Here is an 11,845-nt window from a genome sequence, read left to right as displayed (position 1 = left end):
AGGTTCTATTAATTGTACCTAAATGTACAAAGCCCTGACCTATGTGGCCCAGGCTAGCCCGATATCCTCAGATCTTAGCTGCTAAGCAGGGTCGGCCCTGGTTAGTACTTGGGTGGGAGACCACCGAGGAAATCCAGGGTCACTACGCTGAGGCAGGAAATGGCAAACCACCTCTGAACGTCTCTTGCCTTGAAAACCCTTCGGTGTCACCATAAGTCTGCTTTGACTTGATGGCACTTTCTACCACCACCAACTGTGCAAAACTACTTTCCTTTCCTTGTTGGAACCTACATTCTGGAGAGCCAGAGTGTTGTAGTGGTTAAGAGCGGTGGACTCTAATCTGGAGACCCAGGCTTGATTCCCCACTCCTCCACATGAGTGGCAGAGTCTAATCTGGTTAACAAGATTTGTTTCCCTGCTCCTCCACGTGAAGCCTGCTGGGCGCGTCCTTGGGCTAGTCACAGTTCTCTTTGAGCTCTCTCAGCCTCACCTACATCACAAGGTCTGTTGTGGGGAGAGGAGAGGAAGGAGATTGTAAGCCAGTTTGATTCTCCTTAAAAGAACTCTTCTTCTTCTATTCACAGAGATCAGATGTATGACAGGTTATTTATTTTCCAAAGATCTCCTCATGGATCACACAGTGCAGAACCTAGCACACTATTTTGCTTTAATATAAGCCTTAGTTTAAAAACAAGCAAGTAATTAAGCAGAGTTTTACCCTTTGGGTAAGTCTTCAATGGACTTAGAAGTCTAGAGCTTTTATTGTATGGTCAACAGATTTCTAAAATACAATTGTTAAAACTGGCCTGTAAATATTTTAATTTTTTAATAACTTCCCCGCCTGAGTTTCTTCTCTGTAAGCATAAGGTTAGATCTTCAAGAAACAGTGGCAGAATCTGCTAATCTCATGTTATAAATGGAGTTACTGGATAAGAGCAGATCAGAGACCACCGCTCCAAACTACCGCTCTTAACCACTACACCACGCTGGAAACCAACATATGGAGAAATGGGGGGGGTGCTGAACCCACCCCTTGCAAGGTTCTTTTCCCTCTCCATCCTAGATGTTTTTCTCCCACCCATGTTTACACCAGAAATAAGACTGAGAGAAAAAATAATCTCCTGTGGGAAGAGGTTGTTAAGGGGGAAAAGTAGAATGATACTGTTTCTGCATTCATTTTCTTTCATCTGTGTTGAAATTATCCCTGTGGATTTCCAGCATTTTATTTATTTTTATTTTATTAGATTTATATCCCACCCTTTCCTGACTACACACGAACACACACACATAAGGTCTGTCACTGTAAAGCATAGTTATAGTTAAGAACACAATACTAAATTGCTTCTTTTCTAAATGCTTCCCTATAAAGAGCTGTTAAGAACAAAACAGAAAAAGGGGAAGGAAAAGATGCTATTACAGATAGTTACTGATAACATTTTTATTAGATAAAAGTATTTACAGTACTTTTTCTTTCCTATGGCTTAGTAATGAACTACATTCTCAATAAATAAGTACAGAGATAATGTACACCATTTACAACTTCAGTTTGTTATTTAGAATAATGTCAGTGCAACATGTGACAAATCTAATGTGCAAAACAGAATTTAAAAGCTGTATTTTAAAAAGATCAGCAATGCCATTGCTAAGCAGATTGCATTCTCCACCGACATCATAGCTTCCACTACAAATAAATATAAATATGGTACCATGTAAAAGGGTGAAATGAATACTGTTATTTTAGAGGTATTAAAACCATCAGTGAATTTTCTTTATATGCACTGGGGGACAAAATTACAAGCTTCCAAATGAAAGGCCACAAGTAGGGCTTCAAGTACAGCTGCCTCCTCCTCCCCCCCAACCAATTTATCTCATTTATCCACATGCAGACACTGTTCTGAAATCTCAGGGGGCAACACAAGAGGCAAAGAGTCTTCATTCAAAGATACCAGTAAATGTAGTTTGTCCAGGCAGTCCTGTAAAACCTCTTCCGAATAGTCACTTAAATGCAGGTCCAGTGGTTTCTGGTGGTGTAACATCTGGTCAGCCAGCCCCAAGCAGCAAACGGCCAGCAAGGAAGGCACGTATTTGTTAAAAGCATAGTCAGCCAGGCTAAGTTCAGCCACACCTTTGGCCAGGGCCTTGGCATTGCTGGCCTCCCAGGCATAATCCTCACAAGCCTCCAGCCGCACGTACGTGAAATATTCCAAAAAGAAGTTGACGGTGGGGGCTGCCAAGTTGAAGCGGAGCTTGTTCAGGATGATGCACTCCAGGTTACAGAGCTGCTGGCGGGAGAAAGTGTCACAACAAAGAGCCAAGAGCTGTTTCACCTTCGGCGGGTGCACTTCTACCTGAAAGACACAGATGGACAGAAAGCAATGCATGTTATCAACCCAAGATGTGTGTGTGAAGCTTATCAGGATATATTTCCAAAAATTTCGCAAGACCCAAATGGTACTGTAGATATAAAAATCCATCACAACTGGTTGTTACGCTCCTAAAGGTAACGTACTTCTCAGAACCTAATTGCACATTATGTTGTTCCCATGGGTCTACATGGTCCATGGGAGGGGCTGTGGCTCAGTGGTAGAGCATCCACTTGGCATGCAGAAGGTCCCAGGTTCAATCCCCGGCATCTCTAGTTAAAGGGACTAGGCAAGTAGGTGGTGTGAAAGACCTCTGCCTGAGACCCTGGAGAGCCGCTGCCAGTCTGAGTAGACAATACTGACTTGGATGGACCAAGGGTCTGATTCAGTATAAGGCAGCTTCATGTATTCACATATGTATACCTGTCAGTTTGCCTGCTTGCAACTCAATTCCTATGCACACAGCACCCATTTCAGATTGGGGACCAAGGCATGTGAAGACAGGGGACTTCAGCTTTCCCCAAAACGATTTTCTCAACTTGAAACAGACCAGGAGAGTGCTACCTGCCCCATTGGGGTCTCCCATAATATGCAAATAGCAATCCTCAGGAAAACTATTAATTTAATTCATTTATACCTCACCTTTCTCCCCAATAGGGACCCAAAGTGGCTTACATCATTTTCTTCTCCTTCATTTTATCCTTACAACAACCCTGTGAGGTAGGTTAGGCTCAGAGAGTGTGACTAGGCCAAGGTCACCCAACAAGTTTCCACAGCATGAGTGGGGATTCGAACCTGGGTCTCCCAGATCCTAGTCCAACACTCTTTCGCTGCACTACACCTCACTGTCTATCTGTGGGGGGGGGGACATGTCATAGTCCTGATCTGAATTGGGCCCAATGCCCCTGAAAACTGAGTTGTCAGTAGGGAATGTGCAAGCACACGGGCTGACTGTTCCCGTGGAAAACTCAGAGCCCCAGCGAGGACTAGTTACAGAGGGCAGCCATGCTGTTCTGAAGTAGAATAGCTTGAGTCAAATCCACTGGGACCTTTGAGAACAACAAGATTTTCAGGGGGTATAAGCTTTCAAGAGTTCAAGCTCCTTCTGTCAGATCTGATGAAGACAGCTTTGACTCTCAAAAGCTTACACCCCCAAAATCTTGTTGGTCTTGAAGGTGCTAATGGACTTGAATCTGCCAAGGACTGTGTGCTGTGAAGTTAAGACTCCTGCTTGCCTTGCTATCTGTAACTGAATAAACACAATTTAGAACCCTGCTACATGTAAAGTGTGGAAAAGCCCTAAGATTGTGACACAGTATTTACATTCTTCTTTATTAAAACCAAATTGTTACTAATGCCTTGACTAAGAGTCAGAACAGTGAATAAAGAGATTATCTGAAGTATCATAAGGCAAAAGATGACATAATTTTTTGGACAGATCACACACATTAGAGCAAAATACCAGAGTCTTTGTATCTTGAGGAATGGGAGTTCAAGCTTCCCTTATTAATTTTTGGCTGTTCCCAGCCATCATGATTCAAAGCACTGCCTCCTCTCTAAACTTTAAGCCAATTTTAAATAAATTTGCTCTTCTAGGTTTTCTCTTTCTCTCCAGTAGCAAAGTGCTGATTTTACCACCTTAAAAGTGGAAACCTTTTGGTACCTGTTTGCAAGCAATGAAGAGGGTGGTGACCCCTAGGAGTTGGAAGCAGTCAGCGGCCACTGGGGTTGTGGTGAGAAAGCGGTCTAGAGTGTTTACTGCCAGGCATAAGGACTCAAAAGAGAAGCCAAAGTGTTTATGCACTGGTATTAGCCAGCTGATCAGTTTGCACCGGGCCTCTGCAGTCACCTGGGAAGCAGGGGAAACAAGGGGTTAGGAAGCAAAAGAGGCTATAGCAAAACTTGGGGGGGGGGGGCAGCCATTTGCAGCATTAATATGAATAAAAATATTAACAGGAAAGTACTTCAAGAAACACTCTGGCGATATACTGTATTTCTTACTCCTGATTATTTCACAGTTAGTGCTGCTTTATGAGTATATAAAGCACTCTGAGGAATAATTAAAACAAAGGAGGGATTCGGTGCTGCACATCTACTCCTTGTGCTCAGAATTATTTTCCTTATGCAGGTCCACTTCTGTCTCAGTGTCTTCCACTTCCAAGGTAAATTGGTGAAGCTTCAGTGAGTGGGAGAAGACACTGTATCTCCAGATTCTGATTAGCTGAGAGCAGTCTGTCCGCAGCAACAACAAAAAGTTGAGTTTACAATGTCAGTCAGAGATGAACAAAACTATTTCCCACTGTCCTGAATGTTAACTGTCCCCCCCACTAGCTACAACCAGAACCGAAACTGCTATAGAATACTAACAGCATCCAATTCTACTTTGTACATGTGTATATATCTATGTATTTTTGCTGTCAAGTTGCAACCAACTTATAGTGACCCCAACAGGGTTTTAAAGGCAAGAGATGTTCAGAGGTGGCTTGTCATTGCCTGTCTCTGTGTAAGAAATCCTGGATTTCCTTGGTGGTCTCCCATCCAAGTACTCGCCAGGGCTGACCCTGCTTAACTTCAGATATCTGATGAGATCGGGCTAGCTGGGGCTATCCAGGTCAGGGCACTTTGTGTATATTGGTTTCTAATTCTATAAGCTATCCCACGTACATCTATACCAGTGTGTGAAAGTAATTCAAAAACCTATTTTGCTACAGCAGTTGCCAAATGTGTACATGCAGCAAAACACACAGAAATGTCATGCATGTTTTTTTTAAAAAAAAATCCTTCTCCCTCCGTGTATGAAGTGGATTTAAAACTGCAAGAATAATTTTTGTTGTTGACTGAGGGAAAATTTGTTCCCTGAATCTATCCCTTGTGTAAAAAATGTACAATCAAAGAATGATGAAGTCCTTTTGGGGGCAAAAATGCTGAAGTGTGTTCCGATCAGAAGATTGCAAAGACAGTGTAACCAGAAAACCCATCCACCCCACATTGTTCACCAATAACTTCCATTGACCAACTTCAAGGAACATGTAGCTTTGTAAAATGCTTGGTATGCATTCTCTGAAGATGTTCAGAGGAAAGCAACATGCTGGTGGTAGAAAGACACAAAGCATAATGTGACAGACATATTATGTGATACAAATTCACAGTACAAATTACAAAAGCCATGCACAGAAGTACAGGGCGTATAACAAATGGTTGCAGAAGAGAGAAGGGATATCTGGATTTTAGCATCTACACATGATCGGATCATATGATCAGGGGCGCTTTGTTATTTTTATTTATTTATTTATTTCAATTTCTAGCTCGCCCTCCCTGGCCAAAACAAGGCTCAGGGCAGGTAACAATAATGTGTAATCTGTAACAACTGATCCATCCTAAACAGAGTCACGCCATTCCAAGCCCAGTGACTTCACTGGATGGTTGCTCTGCCTAGCATGGAAATGTTCATCCCCAGACTGCTTCAGAGGGTCAGATCCCATCCATCACAAGGATTCAACAACACATGTCAGTGCCTGCTGCCTCAGATTGCAGTCCTAAGGGCAATTTCCTGCGAGTAAGCTCCATTGAATCACATGGTACTTAGTTCCACACAGGATCAGGATTGCTCCCTCAGTCTCTGACCATAACTCCCAAATGTTCTTTGTGTCATCGAGCATTACTGTTTTTTAACACGTTTGTAAGGCTGTTCTTCCTTATCTTTTCAAAGTCTTGGTTCTTGTTTTGCTGTCGCTCTGGATTTGTCTGTAACTGCAATGCTGCAAGTTCAATGAGATAAGGGCTCCCCCCCACCCGGCATCATTTCATATAGTGCCTACAAATCTTCTACCTCCTTAACATCTCTAAAATGGACATATTCCTGCCCTAAAGAACTCAGGGCTGAACAGACACTTCATGTGCAACATGTCTTTACCCAGAAAGCACATGAGAACAGTATGATGTGTGACAATCACACACAAGCATTTGTGTGTAGAGATGCTGGGAATCCATCACCAACCTCAGCTTTCCCAGCATATGTACACACAGTAAAAGAAGAAGAAGAGTTGGTTTTTATATGCCGACTCTCTCTACCACTTAAGGGAGAATCAAACCGGCTTACAATCACCTTCCCTTCCCCACAACAGACACCCTGTGAGGTAGGTGGAGCTGAGAGAGTGTGACTAGCCCAAGGTCACCCAGCTGGCTTCATGCGGAGGAGTGGGGAAACACATCCAGTTCACCAGATCAGCCTCCGCCGCTCATGTGGAGGAGTGGGGAATCAAACCCGGTTCTCCAGATCAGAGTCCACAGCTCCAAACCACCGATCTTAACCACTACACCAGGCTGACAATTAAACATATACACGTTTAATTGTCACATGACAGCATACATGCAGGTTCACGCACATGTTTTCCATGCAAGAATATATAGTGAAGAAAACATTAGAAAGAGTAAAGAAGATGGAAGAATCTTTTACATAAAGATTGTTTGGGTACTGAACTGCAGTGGTTTTTTATCCAAGCTTCATCACAGCATCATCGTCCATCTGTTGTCTTTCTGTGGGTTTCCTTATCTTTTCTCTGTGCTCTCTCAAAACCACCTCTGATTAGATTTTGAGAAAGAACGGAAGAACAAGGAAACCACAGAAAGACAATGGATGTAGTGAAGAAGCTCAGGAAAAAAAATACCGCTGCAGTTTGGCACCCTAACCGCAGAAGCACTCTGCGTGAAAACAATAATATAAAATTACACGGGTCAGCTGTTCACTTTCTGAGATCCCACAGGGTTAATCATTGTCAGTCCAACAAAACGAAGAGCCCTGTGGTACCTGAAAGACTAACATATTAATTGTAGCACAAGCGAGCTACAAGCCCAGGAAACTATTCTGTTATAAACGTAGCGCCTTCCATTGTGATAATTTCAGATGAGCAGCTGTCTGCAGCAGTGTGACAAAGTCCAAATCCGGCAGCACCTTAAAGGCTAGCCACATTTATTCTGGCATGAGTTTTGTGAGTTAGAGCTCACTTCACCGTAAGTGAATATCCATTGGGTTGATGCTTATAGATTTTTATTAGATCTTTTAAGTCAGCAGCTCTTTCTAACCTCTTCCCCCTTCCATTGTGAACATAAAAGCATCGATCCAATAACACTGCTGAAATTCTGACTCAAGAAAGCTTATGCCGGAAGACATTTTCTAGCCCTGAAGGTGCCATTGAAGCCCTGTTTTTATTTTCTGATAATAAAATACATTAAAAGTGCCTCGGAGCTGTCCTTTACTTTTCTCCTGTTACAAAACTTGTGTCACCGAAGCCAGGTTTGATTTTGAGATGATAAAACAGAGCCAGGGCCGGTGCTCCCATTAGGCGAACTAGGTGGTCGCCTAGGGCGCAGACCTCAGAGGGGTTCTGAACCGGCCCGAGGGGCCCAGTTTTAAACAGATTAGTTTCTTGATTTAAAAAAATGCAACTGAAAATTTATATATTTTTTTACTTTAAGGTAAGTACCACAACAGTGCTATGGAAATAATCAATTGTAACGTCTTATAAAAAGGTTTTGTACTTTTGTTTTTTTCCTACAAGAGTCTGTTTTTGAAAACTGGTTAGCAATGGGGGGGGGGGCATAAGTAGTTAGCCTTGCCCAGGGTTCAAAAATGACTGGCACCAGCCCTGCTCAGAACTGCCACTGAAGCCTTGTTTGATTTTGCAATAATAAAATACATTAAAAGTGCCTCGGAGCTGTTCTTTACTTTTCTCCTGTTACAAAACCAGTGCCACGGAAGCCGTTTGATTTTGCAATAATAAAATACACTAAAAGTGCCTCGGAGCTGTTCTTTATTTTTCCCGTTACAAAACTTGTGACACAGAAGCCTGGTTTGATTTTGCGATAATAAAACACACTAAAAGTGCCTCAGAGCCAGGGCCGGTGCTACGATTAGGCAAACTAGGCGGTTGCCTAGGGCGCAGACCTCAGCGGGGTGCCGAACGGGCTTGAGGGGCCCAGTTTTACACAGATTAGTTTCTTGACGGAAAAAATGCAAGTGGAAATTGTTATTTTTTACTTTAAGAGAAGTACCACAACAGTGCTATGGAATATAATCAATTGTAACTGCCCTGACCTGGATGGCCCAGGCTAGCCTGATCGCGTCAGATCTCAGAAGCTAAGCAGGGTCAGCCCTGGTTAGTATTTGGATGGGAGACCACCAAGGAGGTCCAGGGTTGCTGTGCAGAGGAAGGCACTGGCAAACCACCTCTGTTAGTCTCTTGCCATGAAAACCCCAAAAGGGGTCGCCATAAGTCGGCTGCGACTTGAAGGCACTTTACACACACACGTCTTATAAAAAAGCTTTGTGCTTTTGTTTTTTCCTACAAGTCTTTTTTGGAAAATTGGTTAGCAATGGGGGGGGGGCAGAGTTAGCCTTGTGTGTGTGTTTTTGGAGGGGTTTTCATGGCAAAAGACTAACAGAAGTGGTTCACCAGGGCAGACCCTGCTTAGCTTCCGAGATCTGACGCGATCAGGCTCGCCTGGGGCCCCCGGCCCTGCTCAGATTTCGCTCTTTGCTTTCCTCCTGTTGCAAAACTCGTGCCACGGAAGCCCCGTTTTATTTTGCAATAATATAATACACTAGAAGCGCCTCGGAGCTGTTCTTTACTTTCCTCCTGTTGCAAAACCCGTGCCACGGAAGCCCCGTTTTATTTTGCAATAATATAATACATCAAAAGTGCCTGGGAGCCGTTCTTTACTTTCCTCCTGTTGCAAAACCCGTGCCACGGAAGCCCCGTTTTATTTTGCAATAATATAATACATCAAAAGTGCCTGGGAGCCGTTCTTTACTTTCCTCCTGTTGCAAAACCCGTGCCACCGAAGCCCCGTTTTATTTGCAATAATATAATACATCAAAAGTGCCTGGGAGCTGTTCTTTACTCTCCTCCTGTTGCAAAACCCGTGCCACCGAAGCCCCGTTCGGTTTCGCGACCATCACACACAAAATGCAAAGCGCCGCCACGACTTTTAACTCTCTTTTTTTTGGGGGGGGGGAACCCACCCCCCTCCCTGGTGCTCAGGGGCCGCCCCTTACTTGCGGCTGCCGGGCCAGCGGGTCCAGCGGGTGGAGCTCGCCCTCCAGCGCCTTCCGGCAGCGGTACCAGCTCCGCCCGTAGTCGCGGAAGACCTGCCGCTCCAGCGGGCGCGCGGGCGGGCCGCGGCCGCCGGAGGAGGGGGAGGGGGAGGAGGAGGAGCCGGGCCGGCCGGCCGCCCGTCCCACCGGGGGGGGCTCGCTCCTCTTGACCGGCGCGCGGGGCTGGAGGCCGGCCTGGGCGCCGCCCTGGGGCTCGGGACGCTCCTCGGGGGTCGCCGCCTCGGCCCGCCGCCGCTTGGCCGGCGTCCCCCCCCCTCCGCCGCCGCCGCCGCCGGCCCAGCGCCTCAGCAGGGCCGCCGGTCACCATCGCTGCGTGGCGGGCAGCGCCGAGGCGGGCGCCGGCTATATGTGGGCCCAGGGCGGCCCCGCCCCGCCCCTGCCGCCGGGGACGCGCCTCCCTCAGGCCTTCCCGGCCAAAGAACCGCGCTCGGCCCGGCCCGGCCCGGCCGGGTTGCCTCCCTCGCTGGTCTCTCCACAGCCAGCCTTTCGCTCCCCCTCCCCCCAGCAACGGGGGGGGGGCAGAGCGGCCCTCCAGGGCTCCCCTTCGACGCCGGGGGGGGGGAGGGGGAGACGGGGAGGGGGAGGGGCCGTCTTAACAGCAATATAGCCCCCTCCCCCCCCCCCCGGGCAAAGCAGTGTGGAGAAGATTCTGAAGTGTGAGGATATGTCCCTGGCCACCAAGACTAGATTAATTCATGCCACCGTCTCCCCTATTACAGGGGTCGGCAAACTCATTTGTCAAGAGAGCCAAATATCAACAATACAACCACTGAGATTTCTTTTGAGAGGCAAATTTCTTAAACTATATAGGTAGGTACGCTGTTTATTAACTTAATAAACCTTAATTCAAGTTTTAAGTCTTAATTAAACTATAGGTACACTGAATAGATTCTCGTCGTAGGGTTTTCAAGGTAAAGGTTGGTCAGAAGTGGTTTACCAGTGCCGCCTTCTGCGCAGTACTAACCAGGGTTAGCCGTAGTGGCACTGCCGTTGTCTAGGAAAGATCTTCCGCCAGTGTCCCCTTCCACTACTGCTGCTGCCCAGTAGCTAACCTTCAGGGATTCCTCTGCCCCCATCCCCATTGGAACTGCCTGTTCTCTTCTGCGGATGTGGCCATTGATCCCTTAAGGGGGTGGATGCATCTTTGCCTGGTGTCTCAGCTGTGACCATTCTGTCTTGAGTGACTCTGCTAGGAGTTTAGTCTCTTGATAGAGTCTAGACCCCTTACGGTATTGGTCTCAGCTTCCCTGACACTCACAAACCCCCTCACCACGTTAAGGTGTGCATCCAGAAGGGGAAACAAAAAAACAAATCAGTGGGTTCTAGATCAAATCAAGCCTGAACTGACCCTAGAAGCTAAAATGACTAAACTGAGGCTGTCGTATTTTGGTCACGTCATGAGACGACAAGAGTCACTGGAAAAGACCGTCATGATAGGAAAAGTTGAGGGCAGCAGGAAAAGAGGAAGACCCAACAAGAGATGGATTGACTCAATAAAGGAAGCCACAGCCTTCAGTTTGCAAGATCTGAGCAAGGCTGTCAAAGATAGGACATTTTGGAGGACTTTCATTCATAGGGTCGCCATGAGTCGGAAGCGACTTGACGGCACTTAACACACACACTGAATAGAAGGAGCCCCGTGGCGCAGAGTGTTAAGCTGCAGTACTGCAGTCAAAAGCTCTGCTCTCACGACCTGAGTTCGATCCCAACGGAAGTCAGTTTCAGGTAGCCGGCTCAAGGTTGACTCAGCCTTCCATCCTTTCAGGGTCAGTCAAATGAGTACCCAGCTTGCTGGGGGTAAAGGGAAGATGACTGGGGAAGGCACTGGCAAACCACCCCGCAAACAAACTCTGCCTTGGAAACATCGGGATGTGACGTCACCCCATGGGTCAGGAATGACCCGGTGCTTGCACAGGGGACCTTTACCTTTTACACTGAATAGAACTTGATATCATACTTAATAATGATCTTATTTATTGATAAAAATTAAATTGTAAGTAAGGTATCCATAAAATTAAATCATGACAATGACTGACACACTTAATGTGAACAATGGCCTTGCATCTCCTTGAAAAGTTTGGGTAAATCAGGTTTGTATGTTGTTGTTTTTAATTTTCTGCATGATTCCAGGTTCTCATCAATAAGACGACTTCTCAGTTTACTCTTGATAAGGTTCATGCTTGAAAAAGATTGTTTGCATGAATATGTAGAACCGAAAAGGAAAGAACAGCAAATGCTAGTAGAGGAAGGGAGGGGGGAGGAATGGAGAAAGGAAGGAAGGAACTGGGAAAGGAAAGAAGGTAGAAAGAAAGGGGGGAGGGATGGAGAAAGAAAGAGGAAGGAACTGGGAAAGGAAAGGATGAAAGGG

The 11,845-nt window shown here is 45.9% G+C and overlaps 1 protein-coding gene across 1 annotated transcript; it reads right to left on the bottom strand.

Moving 5' to 3' along the window:
- Positions 1-1,868: 1,868 nt before the first annotated feature.
- Positions 1,869-9,784, bottom strand: CCNO (cyclin O). The gene is given in 4 exon segments (XM_056848872.1): positions 1,869-2,348; positions 4,027-4,212; positions 9,418-9,738; positions 9,740-9,784. Coding segments are annotated over 4 exon segments (1,032 nt in total).
- Between the last annotated feature and the right edge of the window lie 2,061 nt (positions 9,785-11,845).

This window comes from Euleptes europaea, chromosome 4, assembly GCF_029931775.1.
Source record: "Euleptes europaea isolate rEulEur1 chromosome 4, rEulEur1.hap1, whole genome shotgun sequence".
NCBI classification, from domain to species: Eukaryota; Metazoa; Chordata; class Lepidosauria; order Squamata; family Sphaerodactylidae; genus Euleptes; species Euleptes europaea.
This window is presented reverse-complemented; position numbering and strand designations above follow the sequence as displayed.